We start from the raw sequence: 19,467 nt of genomic DNA, 5'->3' as shown, positions 1-19,467 counted from the left end.
CAGTCCTGAATTTGGCATCATGCGTGTTGGTGTGTGCAAGGTGGGGAAAAAATGTGCTGAGTGAGGCCAAGATGAATGACGATAACAGTGTGTGTGCCTGTGAGTCATAACCCCCGCCTCCCTCATGAAAAGATGGATGTAGTTTCCCGCCTTGACAGAGAAAAATGGGCTAATGAAGTTCGCCAGGTCCAGAAGAAAAAGTGAGAAATAACTGCAAGGATAAATAATTAAACTGAAAGAAAAAGGCAGGAGCGCGACCCAGAAGGAACTGAACGAAGACAGAAGTCAAATGGGGTTTGGGAGGAAAATAGGATGGGAGGATGGAAAAGCTTTAGAATTAGGCCAGAACAACAGCTGGAAAGAAAAAAGAGAAAAGGACAAAGTGCTTTCAGCTCCAGCTGTTTATTAATCGGGTCTATTGCAAATTGGGCTGCAATGGGGTCACGCCACTAGAGTCATCGATTCAGGGCAGCCGGTGGTGAGCTGCCAAGGGGCCCGGTGCAAAATACATTATGATCAGAATGCTTGGACTTAAAAAAAAGAAAAAAATTATACATCTTAAACATATTATACACAATTTCCTTTAATTTAAAAAGCTATTTATGTCAAACATTGAGGTTTTCTAGCTTTAACTCAGTTAAATATTCAGACCACCTTTAACTCAGCTTTAAAGCTCTAACTAACTACTTAGAGCAGATTCAAAGGTTTAACTCAGAAGCTGAATTGAAGAAAAAAATTCACTTATTTTAAAATAAGATAGATAGATATTTTTTTAGGTAATTGTTTATTGAAGGTATTGTTGGATACATTAATCAAAACATGACACAAAAAGAAAAACTAATGCTGAGAGTGAGCATGGCCAAATATGGTCACCTTACGCCCCCTCCCCTAAGGAAATTTGACAGATCTGTTTCTGCCAACCTTTGCTTAAAGGTTTGCACCGTATTTGCACTAATAACCCGGTCAGGCAAAAAATTCCAAATTTTTGGTATTCTGAAAGAAATAAAGTTTCCGTGCAAGTTGCTGGTAGGTCTAGGCACCCGTAACTTATATCTGTGACCACGTAAACCATCAACACGACAGAACTCAAAAAATTGATCGAAAGGCACATCGATCATTCCATGCAGTACTTTGAACACAAAAATTAAATCAAATCGAATTCTACGGAGCTCCAAAAAGTCCAAGTTCAGTCTTTGTAGTCTTTCCGGATATGACAAGCTGTGCATCCCAGGTATCCGCTTCGTATACCGTCGTTGAACTCCTTCCAGTAGGTTAATGTCCTTGAGTAAGTAAGGGTTCCACACAACGCTGTTATATTCTAACCCGGGTCTAACATAAACGCAAAACATTCGAACTAAGAATGCTGGGTTCTTGTTGTAAAAGTTTCTGTAAATGTTTGATGCTATGTTATTGGCTTTGTTGGTAATTTTGGCGATATGCGTGATAAACTTTAAGTTTGAAGTAAGAGTGACACCCAGATCCTTATGTTCAGTAACAACATGCAAATCATGATCATTAATGTTATACAGCGGAACAGAACCATGTAAAAACGACTGTGCAAAGCATTTATGAGATGACAATTGCAGTTGCCACTTTTCGGACCAAAGAAAAACTGATTTAATGTCATTTTGGAGAGAATCAATTGTTCCTGTCACCTGGGTTTTTGGTAAGAAAGCCGACAGTTTAGCATCATCGGCAAAAATTGAGATGTCACTACTTTGAATGGCCTCAGGTAGGTCGTTCACAAAAAACAGAAATAATAATGGTCCTAGTACTGAGCCCTGCGGTACCCCACTACAAACTTCCGACCACGCTGAAAGAACATCATCAATTTTTACGCATTGTTTACGATTTGACAAATATGCTGTTATCCATTCAAGCAGTTTTCCCCGAATACCATAGCATTTCAGTTTTTGTAAAAGCTTGTTATGAGACACTTTATCAAAAGCCTTGCAAAAGTCTAAGTAAACAACATGACCAGCCATATTGTGAACAAAAAACATACTGGTAATATTATTCAAATGAGCTATTAAGTTAGTCATGGTAGAATGTCCGGACCTAAACCCATGTTGTTTAAACGTAAAAAGATTGTGCTCCTGTATAAATTTCCATATGGCATCTGAGATAATTTTCTCAAACACTTTACAGACGCAGCTAGTCAAGCTAACTGGTCTATAGTTGGCTGCACTTGTTGTGCTCCCCCCTTTAAAAATCGGTATGACAATAGCACTAAGCCAGTCCTCAGGCAGCTGTGAATCCTCAAAAGATCTAGAGAACAGGTAAAATAATGGTTCACATAGAAAGTCAGCTAGCTTTTTAAGCAAGAAATTTGGAATTTTGTCAGGGCCGGCTTAAAATTTGCTGGGAAGTTTTATCAAGTATCTGTGAATTAACTCCTTTGAAAGTTCCACAGAATTTAGAACAGCTGTTCTGCTGGGAAAGTCGGGTGAAACCCCATTGTCACGACCAAAAACACTGGCATACTGATCATTTAATATACGGACATTGTCAGCATTATCTGTAGCAACGGTACCGTCAGATGCCTTCAGGTTGGGAATAGATGCCCTAGAAATTAGTTTACGGTTGATGTATGAAAAGAATTTACGAGTATTATTAGCCTCTAAAACTTTATTTTCCTCAGCCACCCTTTCCCGCCTGATGGCCCTCCGCAGTTCCCTTGAAGCATCTTGATAACTTTCCAAGTATGCCAACTGATCACGTTTATAAAGCTTGTGAATAAACTGCTTTCGCCTATGCAATTCAGCTATATCACGGTTGACGTGAGGTGTAACAGCAACTGAGGGTACGTATACAGATATCAAAGTGTAAACAACAGATTAAAATATTGCCCACATTTCTTCAATATTCCCACAACTATCAAATAAGAGGTACCAGTTGACACTAGACAGAAAGTATCTCATGCCATGTAGATCACAGTCTTTAAAATTTATGTAGTTCTGAGCAGCGGTATCTTTTTTAAGTTGGAAAGTAACAGAATCGTGATCACTGGTAGAGAAACTCGGCCCAACGTCAATGTTTTTAACCAGATATCTGTCAGTGGAAAACACAAGGTCTAATACATTGGACCCCCTGGTTGGTTTATCGACATGCTGAAAGAAACCTGCATTTGAAACCAAGTTTTTGAACATTGAAGTTAGATTAGTATCAGAATTTTGAAGAAAACTGTGGTGAAGGTCAGGAAAGTTAAAATCACCCATAAGTAGAATTTGCAATTTAGTATCAAAAATAGAATTCAGATGTTCGAACATAGCGACGTTGGCCTGAAAAGAGCTCAGACCAGAGCGATATACAAGCACTATTCTCAGCTTCACCCCAGAAATAAGAATATCACATCTCAATAACTCAATTCTATCGAATTGATAATTAGCGACAGAAAACACAGTTATACCATGAGAAACCATGAGCAAAACTCCTCCATGTTGGGCATTTTTACGGTCAGTTCTAATGGACTGATATTTCTCTATAGTTGGTCCTGTGTCACCAGCGGAGTACCAAGTTTCTGTAATTGCCAAAATATCAGGGGTGTAGAAATTCATGTAGGAGACCAAGTCATCTGCCTTAGAAGTCAAACATTGGGCATTAATGAGATGAATCAAGGGGCTGTTCAATAAAGGCGAAGGCGACCTTAGGCATTTCCCGGCTTGACAATAATTTTCCCGTCCCGTATAATAATGTTTACTTCACCTTCGTCCCGACGGCGCTTAAGTTCGTCCTGTAGTTCCCTGTCGCGTTCCCTTTCTTTTGGTGTCATATCTGGACGAACAAATCCAGAAGACAACGTCGGGAAGGTACTTTTCACCCGATTGAATCCACGGAGAAACGCCAGCCTTGATCTTGTATTCCGGAATCGGATCTTCACAATCCTGGGTTTACCATCATTCCTCAGCCTTCCATCACGAAAAACTTCCAGAATGTCCCGTTTCTCTACTCCCGGGACTGCTTCGGCGACTTCCTGAAAGAGCTGGGAATCCTGGACAGCTTCCCCATTTTCTCGATGTGTCTTTGCTCCAACCACCACGAGATTATGCTTCCTAGCCTCCTTTGCTAGCATTTCCTCCATTAGGCTAGTCGACATTCTGGCAACTTCTGGCATCATCTGCGTCATGATCTCTCGGACCAAAGTTGGTACCATGGCCTTCACGGTTTCACGGACAGTGGAGACCAAATCAGCAGAGTTCAGGGCACCGCACGGCCCAGACGACCCGGATAGAGGCACCGGAGTGCTATCCACGTAGGTGAACACCGTTCCAGAGCTACTCAGAGAGGCGTAAGAATCCTTATTATCAGCGGATAAGCCGGGAACGCAGGACTTGCAGATGTAAGTAGCTTGCTTATCCTGTATCGCGAGGCTTAGGTCCTGAACTGACAGTCCAGAGCACTCATAGTGAATATAGTGTTTGCAGTGACTGCACTGGATCATTGCTCCATGGTCCACGGCACCGCAAAAACATGGTTTAGAAACTGCCTTTCTAGGCGCCATATCAAATAAATCAAAAACTCAGTTCAATTATTGAGTAAAACAAAACAAAAACTTCGACTCGACTTCAAAATACGGCATTTCGGACCCGCCGCATTTTCGCGCGCCACTAGATATAGAGATAGAGATAGATAGATAGATAGATAGATACTTTGTTCATCCCCGTAGGGAAATTCATACTTCCAGCAGTCTACCCCGTTGTTTATTAACAGATTAACATGATGCCCTATGGGTGCTTGTTGCAGAGTGGATGACGTCACACGCTAGTCCAAAAGTTCGACATCCCTGCGGCAGATGGAAATCTTTTCTTGTGTCCAGGGATACACCACCTCGTGTTAGCGAGTCCACCTCCTCTCCGATTCCCCCAGGCTTTCGTGTCTCTGTATAGCGGCGCTGCAGCCGGATTGCTCCTACACATTAGCGTCCGGAATGCTAAACGTGAGCCACATTTCCGCAAACCACAGCAACTGCGCTCCCTGTGCGCTTCGATGTTTTCCACCAGCACTCGATGATCTTATTTGGTCGTGAGTTCGTATTTACCATGATTACGGATGGTACCGAAGACTTATAACGCCGCTAGCCGCTTAGCTAGCTCTGGCTCTTCTTCCACGATAGGCCCCCTCATCACGCCGGCACGAAAATTCGTCAGGGCAGGGAGTTGATTCCTCAAATAAACGCATTTTTGTGCGCTAAAACCCATGTCCATAGGATAGAAAGTCATCCAAAGTGTAGTTGTCAAACGGGAAGAAAAACACCGAAGATAGGAGCAGACAATAAAAAGTGAGAGATAACAGGGCAGCTGCTGGAAAAGGCAGCCGCTTGCTGGCGGCGCCGCTTTGATCTTTGAAATTAACTCGCTTAATAAATATATTTTATAAAAGCATCTTGAAATATTTAAAATATGTTAAGAGCTGCTTTTTATATTCCTTGCACTACTTAAAGCGGATCTAAACTTGAAATAATTGACAAAAAAACTCATTACTCATAATTAACTCACTAAATAATTACAATAAAAGCAATTGGAAAGATTTCACTTAAGACAGCTTAGATGTCAATGCTTTGCAATATGTATTCTGTGTAGCACTATTTAGATATTCTATATAACACGCTACAGTGGGCATTTGCACGTCACACTGGGTATTTGTATATTATATTCTTTTTGCTTTATTATTGTATTGTTCTCAGCTCAGGGATGCTGCTGGAAATGTGAATTTCCCTTCGGGGATGAATAAAGTATCTATCTATCTATCTATCTATCTATCTTAAATCACCAAACCAGCTCTAACTAAGACAAATGTAGCTTTAAAGCTTTTACTAACTAGTTACAGAAATTTAGAGCAATTTTAAAGCTTTGACTCACTACCTAAGCAGATCCAATCATTTAACTCAAAATGAACTATTGACCAAAACTTGTCTGAAGATAATGGATCATTAACTCACTTAATAAATATAAATAAATTCAAAAAACTTTTAGCTTGCATGTCAAAATAGCTTTGAGGTCAAAGCTTTAACTCAGAGTCAAATAATCAAAAAAGCTTCAACTCAGAAGTTACCGTAGTCTTCAAGCTTTTCCTACTATGTACACACAGCATATATTGTTTTCTATGACTTAAACTTGAAATGTGGTTTAAGAATTTAAAAAGAACCTATTTGTTTAAAATTGTCTCTAATTCATGTGGTTAGTTTTGTTTTGTTTTATTTGTTTCAGTTATTTCGTTGACTTGGTCCTAAATTTGATTTTAAATGGCATTAAAAAGTATTAAAAAGTCTTACATTCAACTTGCCTTAAACTGTAGGAACCCTGGAGTAATGAATATACCAAAAAAAACAACACAGAAACCAAGAAGGGGGGAAAGTCCTTGACTTAAGAGTTAGCCTTAACGCATTAACTCACGACTTAAAGCAGATCCGTACATTCATCTCGGAAAGATTAATTGACTAATAATTATTTGAAAATAACTCAACTCAAATAAAAAAATACAAATAAATTAAAATAACTTAAAAGATTGATATTATAGTTTAAGAACAGCTATCGAGCTTTATTTCATCGCTTAAAGCAGGTCTAAATGTATAACTCAGATGTTAAGCAGTTATAAAAAACTTTGGTCATGCAACTACATCTTAGGGATCACTAAAACCTTTTGGGGGGAAACACAAAATAGTTTTACGTTTGCACAGTCAACAGCAGGCACTGCTACTGATTTGAACAAACCACATTGAACTATTTGCCCAATTGCACAGCCTTCAGAGCATGCCTATAATGAATGCTGGGTCTTATTTGTTTTTTTTAAGAATCTACTGTTAACTTGTCTGGCCTGCAAAAATGAAAAATATAATACAAACCTGGCTGGTCACATTGCACTGCTACTATTTTGAACAGAACTAATACATACATACATACATACATACATACATATATATACTGGACTGTCTCAGAAAATTAGAATATTGTGATAAAGTTCTTTATTTTCTGTAATGCAATTAAAAAAACAAAAATGTCATACATTCTGGATTCATTACACATCAACTGAACTATTTCAAGCCTTTTATTATTTGAATATTGCTGATTTTGCCTTACAGCTGAAAAAAACTCAAAAATCCTATCTCAAAATATTAGAATACTTCCTCAGACCAAGTAAAAAAATAATTTTATAACAGCAAAACTAAATCAAACATATGAAAATGTCCATTGATGCACTCAGTACTTGGTTGGGAATCCTTTTGCACGGATTACTGCATCAATCCGGCGTGGCATGGAGGCAATCAGCCTGTGGCATTGCTGAGGTGTTATTGATGCCCAGGATGCTTCGATAGCGGCCTTCAGCTCATTTGCATTTGTAGGTCTGGTGTCTTTCATCTTCTTCTTAACTATACCCCACAAATTCTCGATGGGGTTCAGGTCAGGGGAATTAGCAGGCCAATCAAGGACAGTGATGCCATGGTCAGTGCACCAGTTACTGGTGGTTTTGGCACTGTGGGCAGGTGCCAGATCATGCTGGAAAATGAAATCCTCATCTCCATAGAGCTTTTCAGCAGATGGAAGCATGTAGTGCTCTAAAATCTCTTGGTACACAGTTGCATTTACTCTGGACTTGATGAAACACAGTGGACCAACACCAGCAGCTGACATGGCTCCCCAAACCATTGCTGACTGTGGGAACTTCACACTGGATTTCAAGCAACTTGGATTTTGCTCTTCTCCAGCCTTCCTCCAGACTCTGGCGCCTTGACTTCCAAATGAAATGCAAAACTTGCTTTCGTCTGAAAAGAGGACTTTGGACCACACTGCAACTGTCCAGTGCTTCTTCTCCATAGCCCAAGTCAGACGCTTCTTCCGTTGTCTTGAGTTCAGAAGTGGCTTGACCATGGGAATACGGCTATTGTAGCCCATTTCCCGAACACGTCTGTGAACTGTGGCTTTTGATACCTGGACTCCAGCTTCAGCCCACTGTCTTTGAAGCTCCCTCAAATTCTGGAAGCGGCTCTTCTTCACAATTTTGTTAAGGCTGCGGTCATCTCTCTTGGTTGTGCAGCGTTTCCGGCCACATTTTTCCCTTCCAACAGACTTTTTGTGGATATGCTTTGAAACTGCACTCTGTGAACAGCCTGCTCTTTGAGAAATTTCTTTTTGTGTCTTACCCTCCAGATGGAGGGTATCAATGATGGTCCTCTGGGCAGCAGTCAGATCAGCAGTGATTTAGTTTACTGAACCAAGCTGAGTGTTTTTAAGGCTCAGGAAACCCTCGCAAGGTGTTTCGAGTTAATTAGATGATTCAGGTGATTAGTTGAACAGCCTACTTGTATACTTTTTCATGATATTCTAATATTTTGAGATAGGATTTTTGAGTTTTCTTAAGCTGTAAGCCAAATTCAGCAATATTAAAATAATGAAAGGCTTGAAATAGTTCAGTTGATGTGTAATTAATCCAGAATGTATGACATTTTTGTTTTTTTAATTGCATTACAGAAAATAAAGAACTTTATCACAATATTCTAATTTTCTGAGACAGTCCAGTATATACACACACACACCGTAAATTCCGGACTATAAGCCGCTACTTTTTTCCCCAAACTTTCAACCCTGCGCCTTATTCAGTGATGCGGCCAATTTATGTAATTTATCTAACGGCCGCCAGCTTAGACCGGTGGAATATATGCGCAGAGGACGCAGCTTTCAAGCTAAATGCAACCGAGCAGTCCGATAAAGAAGGAAACAGAGCTACTGCACGTTAACTTTACTTTGCGAGCGTGTTGCTGGCGTGTTTTTGAGTAATGGAGCGTGGGACCACGTCAATTTGACATAGTCTCTTTCCCATACTGGGGTAGACGACTTTGATGACGTCGGTTATGAGGAGGAAGAAGAGGATCGTTTATCGTGATTACTACAAGTTCGGTATGTTCTCTTTACCCCAGTCGTCTACTGTGATGCGAGCGTGTTGCTAGTAGCGTTTTGCTACCCTTCACAGGCAACGGTTTTGGGATGAAAGTTATAATATTATTATTAAAGCTTTGAAAACTCTCTCGGTCTTTCTTTGTAAATATGTTTAACCATGTATAATATGTATTTGCAACTCTATATTTTTGTAATGTATTTATTTTAGAAACTTATTCTGATATGTTTTGCACGAGCAAATGAGAAAGAAGGGGCGGGGCAAACGCGGGCTGACGGGAAGTGGAGTAAAGGTGAGACGTGTTTGTGGACGCGGCCGACAATAGTGGATATATATTTTTCCCACCCTTACCTTTGGAAATATACACTTTTAAGTACCGGTATCATTTTCCGTTCATTTTGCTGGCTGTGATTTTTGGACTGTGTCGGTTATGGGTTAATTTTGTGTTTGTGTTGCATTTTTGTAATGTGGGCGCATGCGGATAATATACAGATGCGGCTTGTGTATGTACAAAATAGGTTTTCCTCCCGAAATGTGGTGGGTGCGGTTTATAATCAGGTGCGCTCTATAGTCCGGAATTTACGGTGTGTGTGTATATATATATATATATATATATATATATATATATATATATATTACATATACATACATATAAAATATATATATTGTATGTGTATATATAAGTAAATGTGGAAAGAGTCGGCAGCAGCAACCAAAAAGGATTTGTTCCAATTCAGGACTGATCTCTCACATCCCTCCTTTATCCTCCAGTGGGATTAGCTCAGAGCCAATCTGTGGAAACCAGAGGTCTGCAGCAGTCGAAAATCCAATCGAAAAGTGAGCTGCGTCGTCTTGCTGTATGCATCCTTGCAAAATGCGGCTTGTGCGCCTGTTTGTGAAATACTGGACCATGCTACAGTGCACTCATGCAAGACTGTGCAAGACACAGATGTATTGATGTGTAACTGGCCTAAAGACACTTTGGGGACTCACCTGAGAGGATGGGCCGCATAGGAAAGAAAGAACTAGATGGAGAAGATAAGAACCCCACTGAGCAAATACCTGTGTGTCTAGTGGGGACCATTAGCTTCCTTTGGTGGTCTAATCTGAGCATGTCACATATGATAGCAGTGGTAAGTAGTTATTACTGAGAGTGTTATAGTCATGGTGTAGTTTTTACCAGGTGTCACCAACCTTTTTGAATAGCCCTCCCCACAGGGTTCGTAAGCCTTTTTAATGGCCAAATTCAAGCACATTTTAAGGACTTTCAAGGCCAATTCTCTAATTTCTCTAGTACTGTTTAAAGAAAAAAAATCTGTAGTGTATCATCTATTTTGCAGCGCTACAAAATTACAAATGTGATTTTTAATCTTGCATGTGCATTTATCAAGACATATTTTTTTCTTGAGTATATTGTAAATATATTTCTTTTTGAGACAAATCTCTCCCCAAATGGGTGTTGGGTAAAAATGAAGGTAATATGAAGCTTTCATTTTCAGTTGCAGGAAGTTTTTTTCTATTAAAATTTACTACTGGGACACACTATAATACTTTTTTGAAAGGCCAAAAAATAAATGTCAAGAATTGATGTGTTATCCTTGCACTAATAAAAATGTCATAGTGCCCTGTTTAGGTTTAGCATGCACCTGTCCTCTCGCAGGGTGAAATGACACTTCATAGAACGATGCCAATGCAGTTAATCTCGAGAAGGAAAAGCCATAGGAAAGCAAAGCCACCAGAGAGCAGTGTCTGCGTCATTTCTAAACAGACTTGTTGAGAAACATGGCAACAATTTCAAACAGTTTTCAATCCTTGAAAACACATCAACATTGAAGCATGCTGAAGTACAAATCCTGTTCCCATTTATATTCAACTCATTGAAATGTATTATTCCTCTCATTCCTGTTTGTTAAATGGCCACAAGATACCGGTTTCGGCCACTGTCACGAACAACTTAAAGTCCCAATGTGTAATATTTGACTACAAGATGGCACTGTGTTGTCTGGTACGAGCGAGGACCAGTAAAACACGGCACAACGTGAAGGCAGAATGCCAAGCAAACATGGCGCCACCTTAAGTGGGGATTCCACATTGTAAAAGAAATACTCATTTGTCGAACTTAAAGTAAAATTAACATTGGTATGATAGGTCATAGGGCGGAGTTTGCATGTTCTCCCCGTGCTTGCGTGGGTTTCCTCCCACATTCCCAAAACATGCATGTCAGGTTAATTGGCTGGTCCAAATTTTCCCTAGGTGTGAATGAGTGAGCGAATTGTCTGTCCCTGTGTGCCCGGCGAGTGGCTGGCACCCAGTTCGGGGTGTCCCCTCCCCACTGCCCGAAGATAGCTGGGAAGGGCTCCAGCACCCCCCGCGACCCTACTGAGCATAAGTGGTGCAGATAATGGATGGATGGATGATAGTTCCTGTATTTTTGCCTAGTATTCAAATCAATGTTGATGAAAGTTTTTTTGTACCACTAGGAGGCACTAAATACTTCACATCGTACCTTTAATATAAGTCATGTATCAGCACTAAGATGGATACCTCGTGTTGGTACTCGCCTAGCCATATATTTTCAGTAGGAATTTATTTTACCTTGGTCATATTAGTCTTGGTGAATTTATCAACTCACCTGTGGAAGTATCGGTTCCAACCCGGCGCAGTTTTCGGAGCATTTGTCATAGACAAAGCGAAGCTTGCGGAAGAGCACAGAAAGAATCCGGAGATGCTCCTTCAGTTTCCCAAGTCTATCCTGGTGGGTGGTGGGGTGGTAAGTGACTCCATTAGGCAGCTAAGGAGAAGCGAGAGAAAGGGTTGTGTTAAGTATTGATCCGCTGTGACCGCTAAAAGCAAAAGAATTAAAACAGGAACTAGAAGGTAAGCAGGGGTCTGTTTCTTTGATTTTACAAGTCGCAAGATTGGCTGTTTCCCAAAAGCGGCAAGTTGTCCAGGATTAACGCATGCTGACCTTCTTGTCGAGGCGTGAAGCCAAGCTGAGCTGGGTTTTCGGTGCCCAGCTAAACCTAGCAGATCAAATTTGACTGTGTTCATAAGTCAGAAGACTTATATAAATCAGGTTCTTCGAAGTTGATCATTGTTCCACATTGAATTCTATTTCAAACTCACCAAGTACGTCTACTCGAGAATTTCCAGTACCATATAAAGTCACTGGCGTGCCGCCAGGGTTTAATTGGTCCCCGCCAGAGTCTATACAAGCATTATTAAAAAGATAAGAATATTCTTAAATATATATAATTTCAAAGTTAATCAAAATAACATCCAGGTTTCTCATGATATAAAAAACTGTAAATGCCATAGTGTTTATTTTTGCTACATATCTGTCAGTCAGCCCTTCCCTTTCTGCAGTGAATTTAAATTAGTTTTAATAAATCAAGCAACACTGAATCACTAAAAAAAAAAAAAAAACCACAAAATGTAAAGTACAAAAAAAAATATTTAAATTTAAATATAAAATCCCTGAGAAAAAAAACAGGCCATGTACAGGCGTGTAGCCTAAACGCCATCAAAAGATGCTTCTCCTAAAATAATAATAAGAAAAAGAACAAATGAATGATGAATTAAAAGTATGTAATAAATTACTTGGATTGTGTGCCTAATGATTGCTTGCAATCAGTGACCCCTTTTATTTTTGACCCAAGCAGTTTTTACAAGGCTACCATTTGCATTTAGGGCTACACGCTAAAAGTTAGCTGAAGCTAAGAAAATAACAAACAATTTTGCTAATATTATAACCAATATGGACTTGATAGCAAATTTTCGGGGCAGCACGGCGGCGCAGTGGTTAGCGCGTGTGCAGCACAGTTCTGAGGTCGTGAGATCAAACCTCCTGTGTGGAGTTTGCATGTTGTCCCCGTGCTTGCTTGGGTTTCCTCCGGGCACTCCGGTTTCCTCCCACATTCCAAAAACATGCATGTCAGGTTAATTGGCTGGTCCAAATTGTCCCTAGGTGTGACTTAGCGAGCGAATTGTCTGTCCCTGTGTGCCCTGCGACTGGCTGGCAACCAGTTCAGGGTGTCCCCTGCCCACTGCCAGAAGATAGCTGGGATGGGCTCCAGCGACCCTATTGAAGATAAGCGGTGCAGATAATGGATGGATGGATAGCAAATTTTCTCCTAGCTGATGTAAGGTGTGCACTGCAAACCTGAGAATTTTTGATGAGTTCCTGAGTCCAATCTTTTCGCTTTAATGCATTTAACCACAACTATTTTTATTTGAGTAAAACTTAAATTTACAATTAAAAAAAAATGTTCTCCTTTTCTGGCACACAAACCGTAACATAATGACAACTAGCAGCAACGACAGCTTTCTTTTTCTATCTCCTGACAAGTGCCAAGTATTTTTTTAGCTCCAGGCTAAGCCACCGCCCACTGGATACATCGGTATATTTACAAAAAAATGAAAGGGCGAATAGGTTCACAAGATTTCAGATTTTCCCACATTGTTTAGCACCATGAACACAATACATCTTGAACATGAGGACAGTGTGATTCAGAAACAGAAACAAAAATAGTGTATAATACGGAAAGCTCTGCTGCATGGGGAGCAGAGCCTTCAGCCGCTCTACCCCCTAGCTTTGGAACTCTTTGCCGCCTGACCTCCGAAATTCTGCGACCCTTTCCACCTTCAAATCCGGACTCAAAACTCACCTCTTCAGACTATTCTTGACGATATGCCTCACACACCGCCCCTTTTAACTATAATGTGTTTTATTGGCTATTCATTACTTGCTTGTTTTACTCTTCGTTTATTGTTGTGTCCTACTCGTATGTACAGCGACCTTGGGTGTCCTGAAAGGCGCTTCGAAATACAATGTATTTTTATTATTATTACCATATTATTATTATTATATAATTTGTAAAAAAATTATTTTCAATGATAAAGATTTTGTTTTAAGTGGTGAATTCTGGAAATGAGCAAGATGATTTGATAAGCGACATGACATAGTTTTCCTGGAGTATTTTTCAGACTTTATTCAAAACACTTAACTGAAAGCTAAACTGTATTTGCATTTAAAATAACAAATCTTGTATTGCATTGTATATATAAAACAATTGGACAGGAGAAGGCGGATAATATTCTCAAGTAAGGCTGCACAATTTTGGGAAAAAACGTATTTGCTTTTTTAAGACCACTGCTACAATTTTGATGCGATTTTAAAAGGAAAGTGCATTTTCTGTGCTAGCTTTGGTTTTGTGAGTACCTAATCCTTGGATGCATGACCTTCCAGTTCATACACATTCCATGAGTGGGGTCAATAATTAGTGGGGGTAAAAAATAAAAATACTGATGGGATCATGTCATACACTTTATAAGGAATACTTGGAAAATGAAAATGCTACAACTTTTTTATTTTTAAAGATTTTGAAGAATAAAAAGTTGTTTTTATCCATTCAAAAACTGCAAATTATTAATATTTCAAATGATATATTGCTTATCTTGTCTATGTTTGTACTGAAATATTATGTACATAAAATAAACTATAAAACTAAAAATATAATAAAATTATATTTTTGCTCATTTTAAACAGTTATGTTCATCTTATTTTATTTGTTAACATACATTATTTTACTAATCTAAATGTTAATTTTTTTGAAACATAATATTCAAAATAATTTGGTTGATTGCGACTAACTATATTTCTCCAATCCTAAAAGAAATAAAAAATCATAAAATAAAAAAATATATTCAAAAAGAGAAAAATTATCCGAGTGGGAGAAAGGACATTTAATGTTTCACTACATTTCTCTTTGCTGTTCTAGAGGGATATTTTGCATTTCGTGCATTATAAGTCAGATAAAATATTTCATCTATGTCTGGTTCTGGCCAAAAACATCTCTGTTGCTGTATTTTCGAGACACTTTATTAAATACCTTAATGTCACACTTTCAAAGAATATAAAGTACATTTTATTTTGAAAATGTCTCATCAGCTGCACCGCTTATCCTCAGTAGGGTCGCGGGGATGCTGGAGCCCATCCCAGCAATCATCGGGCAGTGGGCAGGGGACACCCTGAACTGATTGCAGGGCACACGGGGACAGACAACTCACTCGCTCAGTCACACCTAGGGACAATTTGGACCGGGCAATTCACCTGAAATGCATGTTTTTGGAACGTGGGAGGAAACCGGAGTGCCCGGAGGAAACCCACGCAAGCACGGGGAGAACATACAAACTCCGCACAGTAAGGCCGGGAGCTGGATTTGAACCCACTCAGGAGGTTCCCACGACCTCTGAACTATGCCGCACACGCGCTAACCACTGCACCGCCGTGCTGCCCATTTTGAAAATGCTAAATTTGTAGAAGAATAATATAATTTACTTTTATTGTCATTCTTTGTAACCATGCACACAGCCCCACCAGCAGCAAGTCAACTGCAGGAGAGAGAGTGGGAAAGGTGAGAGGAGAGAGAGTGGGAAAGGTGAGATGGCACAACATTCATTTGGACAGGTAACTTAAAATTAGTTTTACCTGGTTATATCAGTATCAGAAATTATTTTCCCCCCATTTTATTAACACTCCACTTATTGAAACATGAATATTTTGTTTGTTTGTTTGTTTGTACATGATTCAATTGTTTGTTTGTTTGTACATGATTCAAATTGAATCTTTTCTTCCGGCGCCGTCACGAATGGCAGCCATTCCAGCAGCTCCCGTGTTATTTTCGATTGTTCTCGATTGTTCTCAGCTTAGGGATGCTGCTGGAAATGTGAATTTCCCTTCGGGGATGAACAAAGTATCTATCTATCTATCTATCACAGAACGAAATGTCGATACACCTGACCCGTACAGTTAAACTGCAGCGAGCCGATGCAGCCGCAGCCAAACAGGGCTGCTGCCATTTTTAGACCCAACTGCTGTGTTGGGAGTCATTAGGTGACCAAACCCCCCAATTCCTTAATGCCAAGCGCCAAGGGAGGCAATGATGCCAATGTTGTAAGTCTTAGGTATGACTCGGTCGAGGCTTGAACCAGCGACCTCACAGTCTCGGAGCGGGCGCCCTACCATCTAGGCTACCGAGCTGATAATTGAACCTCCCGCACTAAAATTAGATGCTAGAGAAGAACCACAAGAGTAATGATTAAAAAGGGAGGACCTGCATGTTCCTGAGAAGCTGAAAAATCTCCATGGTCCTGAGGACAATGTCTTGAACCATCTCCTGGCCAATGCGACACAGCGAAGACGTGTTGACATCTCGGGCTTGCTGCTGTTGCTGTTGCTGCTGCTGCTGCTGCTGCTGGTGGTGATGGGGCGGGGGCTGCCCGGTAAAAGGTGACACTATTGGACGGGTCGTCATGGAAATGACAGGTTGATGATCAAAATTCCTATATCAAATCAAATATTTCGGGTGAGTCCAAATCCATCCATCCATTACCTGCACCGCTTATGCTCAGTAGGGTCGCGGGGGGTGCTGGGGCCCATCCCAGCTATCTTTGGGCAGTTGGCAGGGGACACCCTGAACTGGTTGCCAGCCAGTCGCAGGGCACACAGGGACAGACAATTGGCTCGCTAAGTCACACCTAAGGACAATTTGGACAAGCCAATTAACCTAACATGCATGTTTTGGGAATGTGGGAAGAAACCGGAGTGCCCAGAAGAAACCCATGCAAGCACGGGGAGAACATGCAAACTCCACACAGGCACACAGGAGGTTTGATCTCACGACCTCAGAACTGTGCCACACACGCGCTAACCACTGCGCCGCCGTGCTGCCCTGAGTCCAAATCTTTGTCCTAAATTAAAGCTAGCAGGTTTAAATTACAAGTAGGACACAAAAGTACAGTAGACCCCCCCAAGTTACAGCATCCCTGCCTGACAACGTTTTAACTTTACAGCGTGGGAAATGATATGTATTTGGCGCCTCCCTGTGGTATTTTTCCCACTACAACAGCAAATGATTTCACATACCCAAAAACTTTATGGTGTTCATGTGTATGACAAGTTACAGCTCAAAGATGCCTGTCTGCTACTAGTTGTCATCATACAAAATACTACTCTGCTATTGGTTTGCAATATGGCATAATGAAAATGCATGTATGCCGTTAGGTGAACTCTGTCCCACAATGCCTTTCTCTTCATTAGGTTCAGAATCGCGTGTCCTTTATAAAGACTTTGCAAGTCATCGATACAATACCGTATTTTTGTACCGAGTTTATTTCAGTTCTCAAATTGGTTGGGGGGTCCGAGACTGAGTTAAGGGGGTTGCGTTTGACATTCATTTAACTTTTGAATTTCGGATGCATTTAAAAAAAATAAGCCTATCCTTTTCTGTATGATGGTCCATATTTCTTTCTTTTTTGTTCTTTTATGAGGGGCTGCAAGTAACAGTTATTGATTATTTTTTTCCAATAATCAGTGAAACGGATATTTAAAAAAACACATATTTTATGTCCTCTTTCATTATATATTGATGTTTTGGACGGATAGAAAAATAGTGCACAAAACAATAGAATATTCTATCATTTAAAACATTAAAAAATCCAAGTGTTTGTCAAATAGATTAACAGTAAACAAAAATGCATACAAATGAATGCTATACACTTTCAAATGTGATACTAACAGTAATAAGATACTTTTTTATGACAAAAAATAATTGAGAAGCACCGATTTATAAGCTATGGGTCAAGGCTTGCAGGGAGAAGAAAAACCTGATAACCATGGAAACAAACCTTGTGATGATTAAGAAATATGAAAATGTTAAAAGAATTGCTACCCTCACTAAGTTGCATGATCGTAATCAATTGAGAACCAGGATGATTAATAAAAATGGAGAGGCCGTTAAAGCGAGATCTTCTAAGTGCATAGAGTTCCTTGCCAGTCGAAGATTGAAAATTCCTCGTCTCCTCCCTCTGCATCCACCCACTACTTCACTCAACCAGCTTCCAGCCATGTCACAGGGTAAATACAATTTCATTTTTCATTTTCTTGTACAATTATTGACTAAACTGTGGAAATTTGGAGGCCTGCCTCATTGAGATAAAAGAGTGGATGTCACTCAATTTCTTGCGTCTTAACTCTGAAAAGACCGAAATGTTAGTCATTGGTCCATCTAAATGCCGTGACTTATTCTCAAAAACTGCTGTGAACATTGACAAATGTCACATCACACAGAGTGACTCAGTTAAAAATTTTGGTGTCATATTTGACCCTGATCTATCCTTTGAAACGCATGTAAAGAAAATTACTAGAACCGCTTTCTTCCATCTTCGTAACATTGCTAAAATTCGTTCTATACTGTCTCAGTCGGATGCAGAAATTATAATTCATGCGTTTGTTACCTCCCGTCTCGATTAATGTAATGCACTACTCTCTGGTCTCCCGAAGTCTAGAATCAAGTCTCTTCAGCTGGTACAAAATGCCGCAGCGAGGCTTTTAACTAGGACAAAAAAGTCCGATCACATCACACCGATTTTGGCTAACCTGCATTGGCTCCCACTTAGCCTTAGATGTGATTTCAAGGTTCTCTTAGTATTATACAAAATCATACATGGACTTGCTCCCTCTTATCTTTCAGATCTGATTTCCCCCTATGTCCCAGTCCGAAGCCTACGATCTGAGAGTGCCGGTCTTCTGGTGATCCCAAGAGCAAAGAAGTATTCTGCTGGTTCGAGAGCGTTCTCCATCCGGGCACCGGTGCTGAGGAATGCTCTCCTCCCTGAGATCCGATCTGCAACCTCAGTGGAAATGTTTAAATCTAAGCTTAAAACTCACTTCTACTCTATAGCATATGAATAACCTACTCTTCTCGTCGGCTCCAGAGCAGGGGAATGTATAATAATATTCTGAAAAATAGTCTGTGTAATATAGTGTAAAAATCTGTGAAGCCCTTTGAGACTCTTCGTGATTTAGGGCTATACAAATAAAAATGACTTGACTTGACAATGTAAGACCTGGGAGTGGTGTAATTGTAACCAAACATGACAGTGGCTGCTATGTATGGATTCCCCTATGTAAAATAAATAGATTTCTCGACCTATGGATATTTATAAATTGACATTGGTTCGATAGTTCATGTATTTCAGCCTACTATTATTATCACTAAGAGGTACTATATATTACACACCGTCCCTTTAAGTGAAAGAAAGAGCAGATCCGTGACGTCACCTGACTCGTCTTTTCACGTGTAACGTCAACAAAAAATAAAAAACATTTTTTCTATAACGAAAGGGCTCATTCTAGGGCCCATGGTAGTCAATTTGAAGTGTAAATGTAAAAATAAACGCATTTAAAGTGACATTTTGTGAAAGGGACGTCTAAAATAAGTTGAACTGTACATAGCTGTAATTAATTCCATATGGAAAAGTGGAGCGCTTGTCTTTCCAAGCTAAGAATGCAAAAGTGACAGCTAATTTGTACTCGTCGACAACCTTAACAAAAACTTTGTACATCTTAGTGCGTTAACGTGTGTAGATAAAAATGTTTGGAAATTAGTTTAATTACCTGCGCGGCGATTAATCCTCTGTGTTGATTACATGTCAAGTTGCCGGTTTCCGTGGAGTGGTAGCATCGCGAGAATTACTTTCGAGACCGTAATTATTAAAATTGTGTCGTAGTATCGC

General features: G+C 39.9%; 1 protein-coding gene across 2 annotated transcripts in view; it reads right to left on the bottom strand.

The window, feature by feature from the left end:
* med30 (mediator complex subunit 30) overlaps window positions 1–19,419 on the bottom strand; it is a 44,600-nt gene extending 25,181 nt beyond the window's left edge. For both annotated transcript variants that reach the window (XM_088328849.1, XM_088328850.1), the window contains exons 1-3: window positions 19,349–19,419; window positions 16,005–16,233; window positions 11,522–11,680 (exon numbers count right to left, since the gene is read on the bottom strand). In XM_088328849.1, coding sequence (XP_088184975.1) covers window positions 11,522–11,680; window positions 16,005–16,205 — 360 coding nt within the window. In that variant the 5' untranslated portion in view covers window positions 16,206–16,233; window positions 19,349–19,419. The remainder of the gene's footprint in view (window positions 1–11,521; window positions 11,681–16,004; window positions 16,234–19,348) is intronic.
* Window positions 19,420–19,467: the final 48 nt, after the last annotated feature.

The sequence above is a fragment of the Urocampus carinirostris genome, chromosome 2, assembly GCF_059441175.1.
Source record: "Urocampus carinirostris isolate Australia breed hairy pipefish chromosome 2, RoL_Ucar_1.0, whole genome shotgun sequence".
Taxonomy (NCBI): Eukaryota; Metazoa; Chordata; class Actinopteri; order Syngnathiformes; family Syngnathidae; genus Urocampus; species Urocampus carinirostris.
Note: the sequence above shows the minus strand (reverse complement) of the source record. Positions and strands in the feature narration are given on the sequence as shown.